General features: G+C 39.8%; 1 protein-coding gene across 1 annotated transcript; it reads right to left on the minus strand.

Moving 5' to 3' along the window:
- Window positions 1-1,798: 1,798 nt before the first annotated feature.
- On the minus strand, window positions 1,799-16,402 carry fbxl20 (F-box and leucine-rich repeat protein 20). The gene is made up of 15 exons (XM_088317532.1): window positions 16,107-16,402; window positions 12,438-12,499; window positions 10,701-10,755; window positions 10,549-10,623; window positions 10,348-10,442; window positions 10,173-10,241; window positions 9,297-9,392; window positions 8,431-8,557; window positions 8,277-8,351; window positions 7,666-7,796; window positions 7,374-7,434; window positions 7,219-7,263; window positions 6,685-6,741; window positions 6,389-6,601; window positions 1,799-6,314 (listed from the first exon to the last, which is right to left on the minus strand). Exons 1-15 carry the CDS (start codon window positions 16,146-16,148, stop codon window positions 6,207-6,209), a joined length of 1,311 nt encoding a protein of 436 aa, XP_088173658.1. The 5' UTR covers window positions 16,149-16,402; the 3' UTR covers window positions 1,799-6,206.
- Window positions 16,403-17,399: the final 997 nt, after the last annotated feature.

The raw sequence follows: 17,399 nt of genomic DNA on the forward strand, positions 1-17,399 counted from the left end.
AACGTGGTTAAAGCATCTGCCACAAGGTCAAATGGATGATCGGTGCCTGTTTTTAAATATGCTGCTTAGCCGCACTCCTGGGGTACGCTCCTATTGATCAACCTCATCCCTCCTCCTTTAGAAAGAAGCAGATGAAAGATTGAGGCAATAAGGTGGAGGACACATGCCGTATCGAGCCAATAAAAAGATACAAACATCAGCAGCACCTCTTTCTTCATACAGGGAAGATTTGTTGTTGCCTTCATTATTTCTTCACTTACTGGAGAACATTTTTCAACTGAAAACAAACTTGTGTGAATGACAATGACATTTTGAGCCTACAAACACAAAAACAAAAAACAGGGCACAAAGTACAAAAAATATAATTATTGTAGATCCAAATATATCGCCAAATTTATTACGGCTAATGACCGACAAGTCAGGTGCATCTTTACTGAGCGACTGTCAATTTTGTTCAGAGAAATTCACTAACCTAAGTACATGCAGTAAATTAATATTTAGGGTAAATACAGTGGACAATCGTTTTTAACGGGGGACTGGGTCTAACCTCAAATAGATTGAATTATTATTAATTTTTTTAACTCCAAACAATTCTGAATAAATGTGGTTTTATCGTCCATAAGCTGCTGGCCAATGTAGTAGCTGTTGTTTTTTTTCCTTTTGTTTTTTTTTTTTTAAAGAAAGTAAACACGTGGCGGTGAGCGTCTAAAACGATCAAAACGGCCGGAAGAAAAACGGACTAAGTGGGATAGAGTACATTTAAACATGTTAAAATGTCCGTTCTTGCTGTACATACTTTAAGTGATGAACATTTCTTAAAAAAATTAGCTCGCCCCCTATTGACTGGGAATGTATATTACACCACTAAGTAATTTGTCCTAGTTTGTTGCCATATAAGTGTGTCCTTAAAAGCACTGCAGATAAAATACACTCAAAGTCAAACGAGTGCTGTCAAAAACGATGGTACACAAACGCCTCGTGAGCTGTGAACTGATCCTCCTGTGCTACAAAAAGAAGAGAAAAGAGCAAAACAGCCGGGAGAATTGCTGCAAGGGGGAAACACACACACATACGCACACACTCAACACACATTTTGAATTCTCCTTGCCGCTTCTCATCTTTGCACAGGTTGAAACGCTGCTGGAAGAAAAAACGGTGTCGCTCTTAGGGGGAAGAAGAAAAACAAAAGTGGGACACAAAAGGACTCAGGAGACGGGAAAGGGTTTGCAGTCACGATGGCAGACGTCACGGTGCCACAATAGGCCTGCGGAGAAAGACACTAGATCACATTATGTCAGCTGTTAAATGATAAAACACACCATTAAAGACTCACATACAAGAACATAGGTACAGAATGCGTGGGAAACAATCTTTGTTGTCATTTGGGGTGGAGTAATAATTCTCAAGCATTCATTTATGAATGTTTGTACTTTGCAGCGGTGCACAACTGTAGTGTTTCATTATTGAGGACTGTTCCTAATATTTTGACCCAATAAGGCACCCAAAATCGTCAAATGCACCATTGCAAACTATATCCACGATAACACATAAAAAAAAATTACAAATAAAAAATAAATACAATATACACCCCACTGGGTACTACAAATCCGTAATATGTAGACGAGTAAGAATAAAATTGTATTAGTACAAATGATAACGTTAAGGAGTTTTGACTCACATTTACTTAAGTTGACCATAGTAGACATCTCCACAAGCTCAATGCTCCCATCTAGTGGTCCTGTGAGGATATACAACAGCCCAAGCACACCTTGTGACAAAACTAGGCCAGCCTTAATAATATAGGTATATATTTATTTATACATATTCATTTATATCGATTAATTGTACAAAAAAAAATAAAATTAAAGGAAAAGATTTACAGTAATTTTATGAACTACAGTCATTGTCAATTTCAAATATCGTTCATGACGAAGGCGAACCTGTTTGGGGTAGTGGGCAACCGGGTGGCTGGGTTCTTGCGTCTTAACTCCAGTGTTTATGTTTTATAAATGCAAGGCCAATTTGGATTTGCTTTGCAATGGTGTTGACGCAAGAGCCAGCGGACTCCTTTACGCTTTCCTACTATCCATTATCCAAAAATGCTTGTTATATTCAAAGCAAGCGTTGACACATGGCTCAATTGACTATAACGAGTTAGACTGGACACATGCGCCAACAAAGTCCGCTCCGTTTTTTGATCGGAATATTCACAGCTGGCGTTGTTGTAACGTCCAGTGAGCTGCTCTATGCTTTCCTTCCGAGTTGAGATATGGTCAGCAGACTCCTTCACACTTTTCTACTGGTAAATTCATAGTGAGCATTGACACATGGGTCAGCGGAGTATTGTAATTAACATTGACACATAGGACAGCTGGCTCTTCTCTGCTTTTCTGTCAGTAAATTCGGAGTTAGCATTGACGCATGGGTCAGCGGACTGCTTCATGCTTTTCAGAGCTAGCATTGACACTTTGGTCCGCTAGCTCTCTACGGCATTTCTCCCGCACTGACACATGGGCCAGTAAACTCGATCCCGCTTTACTTTCTCGGGAGTTCATGGCCGCCATTTTGACACGTTCCCTAATCCCCGTGTAAAACCCCACTCGAACAAAACAGCTCAGGTGGGATTACACAGAGCTCATCCTGGCTTGCATTATCCCACAAAAAATTATTAAAATCTTGACTCAAGTTTGTTTTGCCTCCTTCAAATCATCTTGAAGGCATTTAGGACGCGTTAACATTCCACATTTCAGTCGCGTTCGGGGAATTTGCTGCAGGGTAATATCAAAGAGAGCGACATATAGAAATAAAAGAATTTGTCCAAAGTGGCACGTCATGCCTGAAGAGCCGCCTCATTCAGGGACATTCAAGAATATGGGGGGGAGAAAGAAAAAAAAAAATCCTACTTACAATTACACCTGGCCTGGACATTTACGACGACGATAAAAACACAAAATCTCAGAGGTGACACTGAACGCAACACGAAATGGGTGCACTCGGAGCCACGCCAAAAGAAACAAGGCAAAGGAAGGGGAGTGAAATATAGAATGAAGTGACAGCTAATTGTGGGGGGGGGAATCAAAGAAGCTTGTGGGAGGATTCAATACTTCATGGGCCCATCACAACTACAACCGGTCTGGCCCCCAGGAGTCCATGAACGAGTATTAGGGCCACACTAAATGGACCAAAAAAAAAAGACAGGAGGGAGAATAAAATCATAGTTTTATGATGAAAAACACAATTTCAAATAATTAAAAAATTGATTTTTACCAAAATAAAGTTAAGGGAAATGCTTGCATATTGCGAGAAAAGAGATTGTAACTGATTGAGAATTTAACAAAAAAAAAAAAATACTATAAGTCAGTTGATGATAAAACTGCCAAATGTTCCAGATAAAATGTTATTTTCTTTTTAAAAAATGACAGATTTAATACAACTATAATTAATTTGACAATTTTTATACTAATTTTACAATGAGTAAAGTAGAAATATGATAATAAATTTGTAATTTACAAACATAAATCTTCAGGTAAACATCGCAATTTAATTTATTAAGGCAATATTACCAGAAAAAAACGATTAATAATTTACAAAACCAACAGTAATTGATTATTGGTCTTTTTAGAAAAATATGAAATATGAATACATGGCAGGTTTGTAAAGAGCGGATGTGGCTGAAAAAACATTCAGGGAAATTTGGGAATTGTGACATTCACTCATTAAAATAACTGAAATATTATGAATTTATTCTGATAACATGACCAAAATTTGTATTTCGTTGCAGAAAATATGACCAAGGTTTATTTTTTTCAGTGTGACCCTAATACTCTTTCATTCAAGTCAATGAAATCAAAGCAAAACGTGATGGTTGGCTTTTTCTTCCTGTTGATCTTCCAGAGTAATCTTTTTTTTTTTCAATCCCATCGTCATCATCATCTTTTTATAGTCTTTCGATCATTTCATCCTTCAACCAAAGAATCCAACAGTCCTCAATTATGCACTGTACATTTGGATTAACAAATAAAAAGAAAGAAAAAATGGTGTCACATGCAACATTTGGCATCTTCTTCAGTCCCCAAATGTGTGCTGCTTTTCATTTTAGAAAAATAGTTTATCTTCTCTTTCCGCCCCCTTGCCAATGAAGCACGCCGCGACAACAGAGACAGTGGAGGGGTTACCAACCTCAGTGGGTGTGTCCAGTGAGTGGGGCACATTGTTAGTACAAACCTTGAAATGTTCTTCTTTGTAAACAGTCTGGATGGTGCAAAAAGCAGATAGCTTGCTGTTTCTTTTTCTTCTTTTTTTTTTCCAATACATTTTTTTTTGCTGCTGTTCACCGGCTGTGTCACTTTTTTTGAAGGGACACGGGGGCAGGGGGAGGGGAACCAGACGCTGACTCTGGACTTTTTCCAACAGAGCAGGATGTGAGATGAGAAGCCGTGTTTTCCCTCCCATCCATTGCAAGATTGTTTTTCAAAGTTTGTTGCATTGCTTTTTGCTCCCCTCCCGTCATATACATTCAAGCAAAGCCAACTTCAACCTCATGTGAGTGTGTTACATGTTGAAAGCTCACTCTTGGGTCAAATTGAGTGGTCCAATCAGAAAAGTGCGTTCTGAAGGTAACTTATGATTGGATGCTGAAAATAAATTGAGGTATTCTGATGTCAATGTGTTTGTTGTTACAGTTTCTCCATTCATTTTATACTAATCCTTTTATCCATTCATACATTTTTTTTTAATAATGCTTATCCGGCGCAGCCTATTCTGGTTGACTTTGGGGTGATACGCCGACTACTCGGTAATCAATCGCAGGCCACATATTGAGCCATTGAGAACTTCAGTGGGCTAATTCCATTTTTGTCATTTTTGCAGGAGAGTAATTTAAAGTTATACAGCGACGAAAAAAATTGGGGGATTTATATCTTGTAATTTACGGGGCAATGATCATCTAGATACTTAAAGGGGAAGTCAATCTCCCAAAATTCTTAAGAATATGCCCTAGGAAGCCCCACGAGTCGAAACACTGCATTCTTATTAATGCGTTTGTGGAATATGAATTAAGCAGCAAAATTCACCCATTTTTGTAGATCTCATGGGGCAGTCATTTTGCTACTTGCTGTCAACTGAATATGACATCACAGTTGCTCAGGGCTCAGCAAAACACCAAGCATAATAATGGACTAAATCTAGCTTTAGATCAATATTCATTAGAAAGGCCTGCCATTTCTCAATTATTTTTACACTGAAGTGAAGAAAAATGAAACAAATTGAGTTAGCTTACCACAGTTCTCAGTAGCTCATGTAAGCAAGCAAGCATTCAAACTAGGGCTGAAAAATTTAGGGAAAACAAATCGACATGGTAATGTTGTAGAATGCAAATTTCAAGGCTGTAATTTGGAACCAAACATAAAAAGTAGAAGTGAAAAAGCCACAGAATTGTTTGCATCATCATTGTAATCTGATTTATGATCTTACATTTACGGCACAGTCGTTTGTTAGAATTTTATGAAGTTCTCATAGTGAATGCTCAAAAGACTTCAAGTCAAAAGTGTTTAGTAAGTTAACAAGAAATTGAAGTAGATGAAGTGTTTTTTAAAATTAATTCAAGATTCAATTTCTTTTATTTTAGCATAATCCTAATATAGGAAACCAAACCATTTACCTGTGTGTCATAAATCTGATATTGTTTATTTGAATATAGATTCATTTATAGCTTGCTTTTGTCCCCCCAAAAATACTAGGAACGATTAAAATAATTTGCATATTAAATTGCAATTGAAATATTGAGGACAAAAATCTCAATTAGGTTATTTGTCAAAATCTTCAGCCCTAATTCACACTCGCATTCACACCAATGGACAATTTAGAGTCTTCAATGAACCTAACATGCATGCTTTTGGAACATGGTAGGAAGCCAGAGTACCCGGGGAACCCCCACGCATGCACGGGCAGAACAAGCCGGAGACGAGAACCAACCCCCGTAGCCCAGAACTGTGAGGTGAATGTGCTAAACATCAGCACATAACATGAATGTGTGGAGTGTGTGTTACCCAGCACAGTTTGGTCTCTCTGCAGCTTCGAATGGGGGACGCAGCACGAAAGTACTGCTTGACCAGGGGAGGGAGGGATTCTCAGAGGGAAGCTTGTATAGGAGGGACTCCGAGGACACAACATGTGGAGGGGGAAGACCGACGTCGAAGTCTTTTGCATCATAGCACAACACAGCAGCGGCAAAACCTCTGGCGGCTGCCCCCCACCGAAGGCGGAGGAGTCACGGGGGCAAAATACGCGTGCACTTTGATGTTAGGCAGGTGGGTCTGGGAATGCACAAGAAAACGTCGACATTTGCATCCATTTGAGACCCTCGATATTGTCAGCAAAACCCACTCACTCTTAGCCTCTTGATGCCGGCGCGGGTGATCTGCTGGCAGTCGTAGAGCTCGATGCGATCCAGACTGTGACAGCTCTTCAAGTGCTCTAGCGAGGCGTCCGTGATTAGCGGGCAGTTGTCCAGCTCGATCACCTCCAGTCGGTCGTGGGCGCACGGCCCGCTGCCCAGGTGGCGGATGCCATCGTCGGTGATGAGTTCGCAGTGAGACAGACTCTGTGGGGAGAAAGTGGCGGGAAGGGTGAAAAACTCACGATGTGCTTGATGTGAGTCAGCATAACGATAAGCACAACACTCACCAGAACTTGCAGCCGAGGGCAGTAGATGGAAAGCTGTATGAGTGTTCCATCTGTAATCTGAGTTACATGAAAAATCATAATAGCAGACTGATGTTGACAGAAAAGAAAAAGAGTGCCTCAAATGAAAAAAATATATCATGAATTGAATAAAACGGTTCACTGATGTCCATGTTGGTTTAGTCTCAGAATACATAACTTCTATTTAGCGGATTGTACAACTTTCACGGCTTATCAAAACTCACTTAAAGTTATTAAAACACATTATAAATGTATTTGAACACAAAAAAATATCAAGAACAAAATATTGTACGAATTGGATTGTATACTCATGCGCGTGCTTTTAAGAGGTGGAGGCTGTTGGCATGTGACACTAATGAATCTGTGAGTGTCCGGTCGTCAGCAGCATTTTCACGAGTTTTACGGTTCTTACGCTGTTCAATAAATTACTAACAATGCATGCGGAAAAAGTTTTTTTTACAATCGCTTCGAAAAAAAAACTCAAAACGTGTTAAAGCAGCATTGTTGTCTACTTACTTGCACACATTCTTCTAAATCCATCTTCTCAAGCTCGTGACAATTCTATAAAGACATTCAATAGATTGTAAATTTCCATTTTTTGCACTTCTCAAAATGTGCCAATCAGTAAATAGATGGTGAGCATTTGTGTATAATAATCAAGTTCAACTCACCCTTGCTAGTGTCGTGAAGCCCACGTCTGTAAGTTGAGAGCAGCGGGCCACTTCTAGTATTCTAGTAAAAAAAAAGACAAAGTATTGCGTGACAAAACAATATCATCTCTCATACAATGTTGTTTTCTTCAATGACGATTTTGAGTCACTAAATGTGATGAAAACTAAAGTGCATTTTCGTCCAAAAGACTAAAACTGAATCTATAATGCCTGCCAAAAACAACACTGCTCTCATAGTTAGTCAATGTCATCTGAACACATTATCGGATTTTGAGGCGTATTGAAGCATTACCTGAGGCGGGGGCAGTTCTGTCCGAGCGCGTGTAAGATGGCGTCCGTTATGTTGGCGCAGCCTGACACACACAGTGACTGAAGACGATGGCAGCCTCGACAAATTGTGATGAGACCGTCATCTGTGATCTGCTACTCGTGGATACAGGGAGTTTAATGCAATAAAAAAAAAAAAGGAAAAAAAAAAAGAGAAAAAAATTCATGACACTTTTTTATAATTGCCGATATGTATTAATAGTTTAAGCTAAATATAGTCCATACTAAGATCCCAAAATGATTTCAAACATATCTTATGATTTATGAGTGGGAGGAATAATAATCTAAAAAAAAAAAACTGATTAAAATTGTTCAGACATTTTTTCTGTGTGTTTCGTGAATTAAGCAAATTCCCATTCGGGGTGTGCACACTACACAGCTGCTGAAATAAAACTCGTGTGAGTAATGCAAGGCTTAAGTTAGCCTGAGGTCCAGTGCGAACAGCATAAAACTATGTTCTAATGCTAAACCCCAAATTTAGCTTCTGAAGTTAGATTCCAACATCAACTTCGCAAGTTAGGCCTCAAAGTTAGATTCTAACATTTTTCATTCTGGTTTCATATTGACTGTACTTACTGAGCATGTCTGCAAGTTAAGCGTGACCAACTCGGGACAGTTCGCCCCAATATGCTTCAGTGCCTCATCTTCTAGCTAAAAAGGTAAAAACAAAGACATTTCATAGAATCACAAGTGAAACTTAGCCTAAAACATGACAAAAGTCCAAGCGCACCTGTGTGCAGCCTTTTAGGAAAAGGCCCTTGAGTCCCGGGCAGGCTCGAACCAGCGCCTGGATGCCATCCTTGGTGACCTGATCACACCAGGATATATTGAGCTGCTCCAGAAGTGGACAGCCCTCGCTGGAGTGGGGGGGGGGAAAAAGAAAAAGTGATAAAAAGAGTAAAAGCTATTTTTGTAAATTCAGGTCTTGTTTACACTCGCAAGATCAATCTGATTTCTGATCTTGAGGCTCTCTTGTCCATACTGTCAAGTGTTAGATCAAATATGTTATGTCCACAAATCAGGTCGCTCTGAATCCCCATTTGAGCAACCAGAGAGGCTACTGTTCAGATGTCATAAACTATTTCAATCTAATCTGGATTCGAGTCTGGCTGTGTGAACGAGTCCTTAAGAAAATTATGAAATTACAATAGCCCTTCCTCTAAAAAAAAAAAATGTCTCAATGCTCAGAGACTCTGTTGTCAAGCGAAGGAAAATAAATAATTTGATGATGATTACATCATAAAAAACAATCAGGATCCATTCTGGATTCAGGTCAATAATCCAATCTGGATTTGGTCTGGTAAAGTGAATGAATCTTTATGAAAGAAAAAAAAAAAAAAAAAAAAATCGGGCATCCCTCGCCCGCTATAAGACACAAGTAAATCCTAAAAGAGGCTGTTGCAGGACAAGAAATAAAATGAATAACCATTACATAATAAAAAATTTAAAAAAAATCTGGATTCAACATGGACGCAGACATACCAGTGTGAATCAGAGAAATCTGATTGAACACATCAAGTGCTTAGATTTTTTTTTTTTTTTTTTTTAATTCTTAGTACTTGCGAGTGTATAACGTGTGCTACTCGTCGTACAGACCTGAGGGCTTTGAGCGACAGATTGGTGATTGAGGTACAGGATGCTAGGTCCAGGTGCTTCAGCTTTGGGCAGAACTTACTCAGGCTGTTACACGTGCTGCAAAGTCAAAGAGATGAAGACAATAAGGTTTTGATCCAAACATCAATCAGCAAAGGTGTCAACTGGAACACTTTCTTGCTCTTTCTGAAACGCCATAAGATACTAAAAGATAGCTATCAACTGAGAGACAAGGTTTGTATGTCGCTAAGCTTAGAATTGGTGGTTAGTGTAAAAAGTTATTTGCTGCATGTGCATGGACACTTTTGGTGTATTTTTCAAAAATCAAATCATGTGCATTTATTTTTAAGGGTAACGTTTATTACGTAATTTTTTTTTTAATTAATTATTTTTTTAGAAACCCTAAGAACATAAACATGCAATATATATATTGTCCACTAAAAACAGAAATGGAAAAAAAATTATTTAATTAAAATCGCAAATACATGAAACTGTGGGTGCTGAATTCCGACTATGTATGGATCGACTATAGTTTTAAGTTGTTATATCACCAATCGCCAATAGATGGCAGAGATGATGCACGTACACTGCCTTATACTACTACATGAATTGAGCCTAATCTTTTTTTGGGGCAAATTTGGAATGATAGGCAGGATAAACTCAATAACAGTAAAAAATTTGAATGCACCTAAAGTTGGTTTCGTCGTGAGCAGTTTGATGAAAAATGGTGATCCCCTCCAGCATTTAAGTTGCCCGTCCGTGTTTTAAACTATAATCATAGGTATTATAAATCGAATTCTGGGAGGCGTCAATTGCTTTTTTTTTTTCAATTAGTCTCAATATTAGGTTCCAAATGCAGCGACAGTTTGCATGACATACCTGTCAGTAATCTTGGTGCAGCCATTCAAACTAAGCAGCTCAATGTTTCTGCAGTTCTGTGAAAATGTCCTACAGAAATACACACACAAAAAAAAAAAAAAAAAAGAGATCATATGGGGTGCAATGGCTGCAGAAGATCAATTTGCCTCTCTCCTCTTCCAGGCTGGCTTCTCACCTCAGGGCGCTGTCGCCCACACCGAGGCACCCCCGCAGGCTCAGCTTCCTCAGGAACCCCCCACATCGCTTAGAGATGTTCTCCACCACTCGGCCCTGGAAAAATTAAAATAAAATAACAATACACACTCACAAAGTGTCTCCTCACTCACCTCGATAATCAGCACACATGCGGTGAGATGTCAAATAAACCAAAACCCACCTCGATGTCCCGCTGAAAGTCAAAGAGGTCGATCCGCTGCCAGTTGCTTCCGTCCAGAGCCAGAACATTCCAGGACTGAGGGAATACACAATTGGTTGTCATTGGATACAAATATATAAACGAGAATTACGATTTTGTGCGCACTCACTCACCCGTGAGACCTGGGCACAGCGGCACAGCGTCACCACATCTAGGAAGGAGAAGATTCTACAAGACAGACAGGGACAGTTAAGTTCCCAATAGGACACTGGAAAGAATTTTTTGTAAGAAAAGGCCGTACCTAAAGGCTGTGTAAAATGAAATTAAATTTGTTTGAAATACATCCTTCATGTTTGAAGACAATTCCTGAAAACGTGAAAAGAATTTTCAACATTTATTTTTTTCCCATAACTTTTTGGGCCCAGTGGCATCCAGCATGAATCGTCCCTCCCCAATGAGATAAGAACCTACTGGCATAGTTGAGCGACTAGTAAATAGTCACATTGAGTATAAATTGGCTTGTGTGATTATTTCTTGATTATAGTCCACCGTATTCGTTGAACTCGTAAGCTACCATCATTTAAGATAATACTGTAGCTATAATTTTCTTACAGTATATACTGCAATTTGTTCTGGCATGTGATTGACAGTTAACAGTCGAGTAGGGCATAGTTTCAGCACAAAGCATTTGAGAGCGGTGGCAAAGGCTTGATTTTTCACCAATTTCAAGTCTCAATCCATCTACTTGACGATGGTTTTTTTTTCCAATCATTAAATTTGGCTGAGTTGTTAAAAACAATCTTCTCTGTTATGTGCAAAATTTACAAGACATACTGTGTTTATTTTTGCTTTATAAGGTCTTTAAAATATCAGGACTGGAGGGTTGTTGGCAACCATAATGAATCTCATTGGGGATCCTCCAATTATGTATGATGCTGGAAAAAACAAAAAATTGAATAAAAGGCGACATTTTTTGGAATATCTTTTGGGGGTTATTTTAGCGCATGCACGTTAGTCAGCTGCTCATACTTTTCATTCACGATGCGGAGCAGATCGGCCCAACAAATCAGGTTTTTCCTCCTCCCATACTGAGGTCACCTTGCAGCCTCACAACTTCACGGGCCGCTAACATTACAATAGGACGCTGCGAGCTAGTGAAGAGCGTAATAGTTTGGAGGTATTGAAGCAGAGAGCACGTATGGGCAAGCGAGACGGAGGCTTGAGTTACGGCCTTCATTTTGTTAAGAGGCTTATGTCTTTTTTTCCACCCACAAGTCGGAAAACAATCTGAATGTCGTATAACCTAAAGGCATCTGTTTTTAATTAAGCATCCAGGGGGCGGTTGGGAATAAGGAGAAATGTGCATCCTGCTGTTCGGTTGATATCATCGCCAGAGGGCACGTATGCATTGTTTGTTTTTCTAAGAGGATGAAGAAGGCCATTTGTGTCTTTTGAGTTTGAGATACAGATCTCGCTGGTCTGCATTTAGTAAAAGGGGACGCTTTGTGGAAAAAATGACTTTTTAATTGCTTGTATACAAATAGGTCTCTGCATGTCTGCCCACCCATCAAGTATGAAGTGCATTTTTTATTTTGTCTTCAGATCGTGAACTAATAGTAGCCGCTTGCCACGTCGCAAACGCACCCAGGGTTGTCATGGTAATAAAAAGTCCCACTGTAGTCAGGCAGAATGGACAGTGGCCGATTTGCAACACATAGGACCGCCCCCTCAAAACACACTCAGTTCAACACGGAATAAGAAGGGTGTAAAGAGTGCTATAATTTTTTTATCCTTTTGACAAAAGTGTTTCACAAACATATTAAGACACCCGAGAATGGTTGTAAATTGCGAAGAAGATGCATACGTTACCTGCTATATATAAAAAAAAAAAGTTTCTGAACGTCACTCACCGAAGCAGCAGCTCCTTGGGTAGCTTTTTATTGATGACAGCCTCGTCGCTGTTTGTGAACATCTGCGAGATGAGCCAGACAGATAACGTCAGCAAAAGACCGCTCAAATTCACTCAAGGGTAAATGACGAAACTGGAGAGTAATATCGTCACTAGAGATAGTTTCAATGTCACAGAGAGGATGAGGGCGGTAAAGAAGCAAAAAGAAAAAAAAATGCTCAAGTTGTCTTAAAACCAAAAGTAGCTGTGTCGTTTGTTTTTTGTCGGTATTGAGTCTCTTTGGATTGGTATAAAGATGACATATGTGTGGTAATAAGCCTCCCGCTCCATTTAAGGATGGGCTTTCAATTTTTGAGAGAAATAGTCGGGTATCCTCGCCAACAACACTCAGGCTCGTGAAACTTCCACAGATGAGAGGCAAAACACAAGCTTTTAAGACGACCACAAGTCTTGACACGATCGATTCAAGGCCCTGATAATAAAATGCCCTTGGTGATTGAAAACATTGACAGGCATCAGCTTAAGATCTCCTGTACAAAGGAGCATTACGACCCCAAAATGTTGCGAGACCAAGGCGGGAGAGATGAGGGTAAAATCAAAGGTCAGTTTTTTTTTTTCTACAAGGGGTGAAAAGATTTGGAAAAGTCAACTATGGACTAAAAGGTTTATTCAGTAACGCATTTTTGTTTTGTTTTTTAATGATTAATTCATCTTGGATTTAAGACTGTACCAACACAAGAAATTTTGACTGATCATTGTAAATGCATTACCGAGAAGTGATATCAAATATTTACTGTAATTTGGATTTCACTCGCTAGTGGTGGACTACGGCACGTTCTAACAAATTTGGGTTCGGTCACTGCCATAAGAACGGAACTTTGTCAGCAAACCGAGTAAAGTAACCTCTGCATTTTGTTTGTGAACTCACAAGCTGCTGCCTTTCACACAGAACAACACTGGGAAAACACGGGATTTGTCGGACGACTGTGATTTGATGGTCTTTAAATAAATACACAGAGATCAGAGAACTATTCATCTGTTTGTGTTGAAAGAGATGGTTAAAAATACATCGGGATCTAGTCAAATTCATCCCGTGTCAATGAGAATGATTTTACCAACTGCTAAGAAGCAAGACAGGAGAAGGGACATTTTTTTTTATTTCGATTGAGAGCAAATTGACTCTGACAGCTCGCCTTGTGCTCTCTGGCCAAATAATCCAGAGCTCTTTCCACGGTTGACGGGCATACATTGTCCCCCTCCCACCCCCGCCCGCTCTTTTGTAATCCAACATAAAATGAACCCGACGCTGCTTGAATGTGAGCGTTATGCTTTCTCCGGCGGGCCAACTGAGGTCACTGAATGAAGCGAGCTTAAAAGCTGCCAGAGCCGTAACCTCAAGCAATCCATCAACGCTTTGCTGTAGAACGCTTTCAAGCAACACCACACACACAGTAAACCGATTTTAAACTGATTTGGAAAACTTGGGTACCGCATAATCATTTTTTGTGCCATTTTGGTAAAGTGTTACATATAGCAGACAAGTTTGCATAGCAACAGCAAAAACATTGGACGTGATAACAGAACACACCCAGCCATTACATTCAAAATAAAGAAAATGCAGAACTAAAAACATTTGTGCAACAACACTGAGAGCGCCTTTTAAGATTATTTGCTTCATAATTAACCACATAATGTAAACCAGCACTGCAGCACTTCAGGTGTAGGCATTTATATATTCAAATTAGGTTAACAGCTTCTGGTGCATTTCTAACCAGAAGAGTATTAATGAGACAAGTGCTTGTCTATCTAGAAAAGATTCTAACATCTTGTACCTTAAAAAAAGTCATTAGCGCTCCAAGTGCCATCACCATAACAAACATCAAAATACAGAACAAATAAAACTGCTACTCGACAACAATAAATTAATCTCTCTACCCTCTCTCTTTCTCTGCCTAATGCCTCTCTCCTCCTTCCCATCTCAACTAGTTGAGTCAGATGTACGAGATTTCTTTCATCAAGGGAGTTTGAACTTTCAGCCATTGACTAATGCTTTCTCATGACGTTCCAGACCTGCTTCTTATGTAGAGTGCCATGCGATAACTTCTGCGGTGAATTGAACTGGAATGCACATCATACTGAGAGCTGTTTCCAATACTCGGATTGATAAATAGGTCATGTCAGTAACTGACCTTTAATGGATTGTGCGCGTGAATCAAGTGCAGTGACTCCCAAAATATTTAATCTGGACAGTCTTGTAAATTCAGCTGTGAGTGATTTTTGAAAGACAATGTTGAAAGATGAGTTTGAAGAGTTTTGGGATCAAAGGTTGTAGTATATATACCGTACTTTCAACTATTATTGCACAAGTAACTAGTATTACTCGTGTTTTTTTTGCTACTCACAGCATGGCTCAGTCTCTATCCCTCGCAAATAGCTCTGGACTACTCTAGTGTATAATTTATTGTTCTATTGTTCTTTTCAAACCTTGACCTTGCAAAGCCAGGATCCACTGTTTGTACAGGTGCTACACATCTGCAATAGCTTTATCTTCAAATATACAGGCACAGATTTCACACTGAGTAGGTTAATTTGTGAATACAGTTAGGTGACATCGCCATTATTTCAGTATTCAGCTTGTTGTGATATTTTTGTTTGATGGTGATTTTTCAAATAAAATATAGAAATAAAATATGTGCCGAGCATCAGTAAATGTTTGGAAACAGTGATCTGGTGAAAGGGAAAATATTGGCAAAGGAAAAAAACACAAACCGGAAATCTACTTGCCAAAACACAGAAACACACTTTTACTTTGTAAGAGGAGAAGGACCTTTTCCTGTTTTAGCAACTCTACCGCAGCTGTTTAGCCCAGGCTGGAGGATAACGGCCTGCATATTTAGCTGTTGCACACATTTGAAGTAAATAAACACACAATGAAAAATTCGAAAACAAACCAAAGAAATTCCACGCCCACTTGTGGGTGAAACGCAACATTGGCGACGCCGTATTTTTAAGGGAACAAGTTTTCGCCCGTATATACACACCAAGCACTCCTAACGAATGTAGACAAAGTTTACGTTTTCCTACAACCGCAAGGCCTCCAATGACGTTTACACGAAGTTAGTGTGCTCTTTGTGGTTTAATAAATGCTATTTTTGATAAGGTTCAGGGCCTGCGGTCGTTTGTCAATCAGGAGCTGTAACGCCAAACCAAGCCTCCAGCAGCACAAATACCCAGCTAACAAGAAGTCCAATAGATGCTACACACCCAAATACGAACTTAAATTGTGAACTAAACCCAGCTACATCTCTATGAACTGTGATTTTTTTTTTCGGGCAGCGTTTAGTGTACGTGTATCTTGGCTGTATTTTGTTTTGACAACGCAAAGATGAAAAAAATCCAGGGACCTTTAACGCACCACACGACGATAACAACATGAGCCGACATTTATACCGCTTTGTGTCCTCCGCGTCGATATGACAAGTCAACCAAGGCCTTGTTGTTGTTGTTAGCACAAAGCACGGCAGCTAATCCCAAACGGTGCTTGAGCCGCGTCAATGTCGCCGTAGATTATTATTTGCGTCCACGAATGTAATCATGGTGGTCCTAAACGAGGCCCTGTGACGTGTTTAAACGCCGTGTCAAAGGTTTGACGGGGCCCAGGTGAACTCACCTCAAAGCGGCTCCGCGAAACGCCGTTTACCTCCTTCCCCATGTCGGAAGCCGCCGCTTGCCGACTCGGTGGCTTCGGGTGCGGGCGCAGTTGGAATGCAGCAGACGGGGACGCTCTTCCTGTCGATTCCCATCCACGGCTATCATGCTACCGTCCTCCCCGGAGTGCGTAGTTGACTTAGATGCCACGGACTGGGTTTACAGCACAAATGACAGCTTCTTGCTTGCCATAAATAAAAATAATAGCGCTGTGTGTAGCCAACATAGGCCCTTATTGGCTTTAGTTCGCCCTCCCTCTCTCCCTTTCTCACTCGCTCCCTCCCATCCACGCACACAATTACCCCACACATACATCACGCATAACTACAAATAGGGGAATCTAAAGTGGACTTCCAAACGGAATGTAACATTCATCATATCGTGCAATTGTTTATATTGCACTTCAGCAGTCAATAGTAGTAGCAACGCACAACTATATATTTCAAATAAGGGCCAAATCACCCTTTTCCCACCATGACAGACATTATAAAAGGTCACTTTTGTTTTCTACTGAGATACAAATCACAGTTATGCTTGCTCACTTCATTCTAACAAGTTTATTTGCCAAGAAGCGTTCTTTGGAACTTTTGTTATTGCCGTAGGAGATGCCACTTCCTCGTTTGTAGTAGGCCGCGCCCTATTGTGACTGCAGAGCCAATCAGCATCTAAGGTTGTCTGACGCGTCAGTCGTCCTTTTTGCTGCGGATTTTTTTCTTTTGCTCATTTATGTCTTAATGCCAAAACATTTGCGTGAATAATTTACGTTTTTTTTTTCAGGAAATATTCATAGTTTGTCCATTCAGCTAAAAATAACAACAACAGCAACAAAAAACGCCTTGACCCTTTTTAATTTACAGTATCTGTGTTTTATGTTTTTCAAAATTACAGGCGGGTTGTCCAAACATTCCGTATACCTACAATTCATTAAAACGTGGCAATGTTTATCTTTACACTGTCGTCAGAAGATGACGTTCAATTCACACATATACCCAACAATAGCGCACGTTCCATACAATTGGAGTCAAAGCATACTTTTTACACAATGACAAACCTTCGATGCCTATTGGAAATGCTGTTATAGCCGTGGCATTACGGACTTTTCATATATCATAAATCCATGTGTGGGAGTCTGGGATACGTCACTTCCTTGTTCCTTGTAGAACACGCCCCGTTGTTATAGCATGGCCAATCAGCATTTCTTCGTCATACACTTAGATTTTTTTCTCTTGTCGATGACGCAGACAGATTTACAAGA

This window comes from Idiotropiscis lumnitzeri, chromosome 15 (genome assembly GCF_059441095.1).
Source record: "Idiotropiscis lumnitzeri isolate Australia: NSW breed Sydney's pygmy pipehorse chromosome 15, RoL_Ilum_1.0, whole genome shotgun sequence".
NCBI classification, from domain to species: Eukaryota; Metazoa; Chordata; class Actinopteri; order Syngnathiformes; family Syngnathidae; genus Idiotropiscis; species Idiotropiscis lumnitzeri.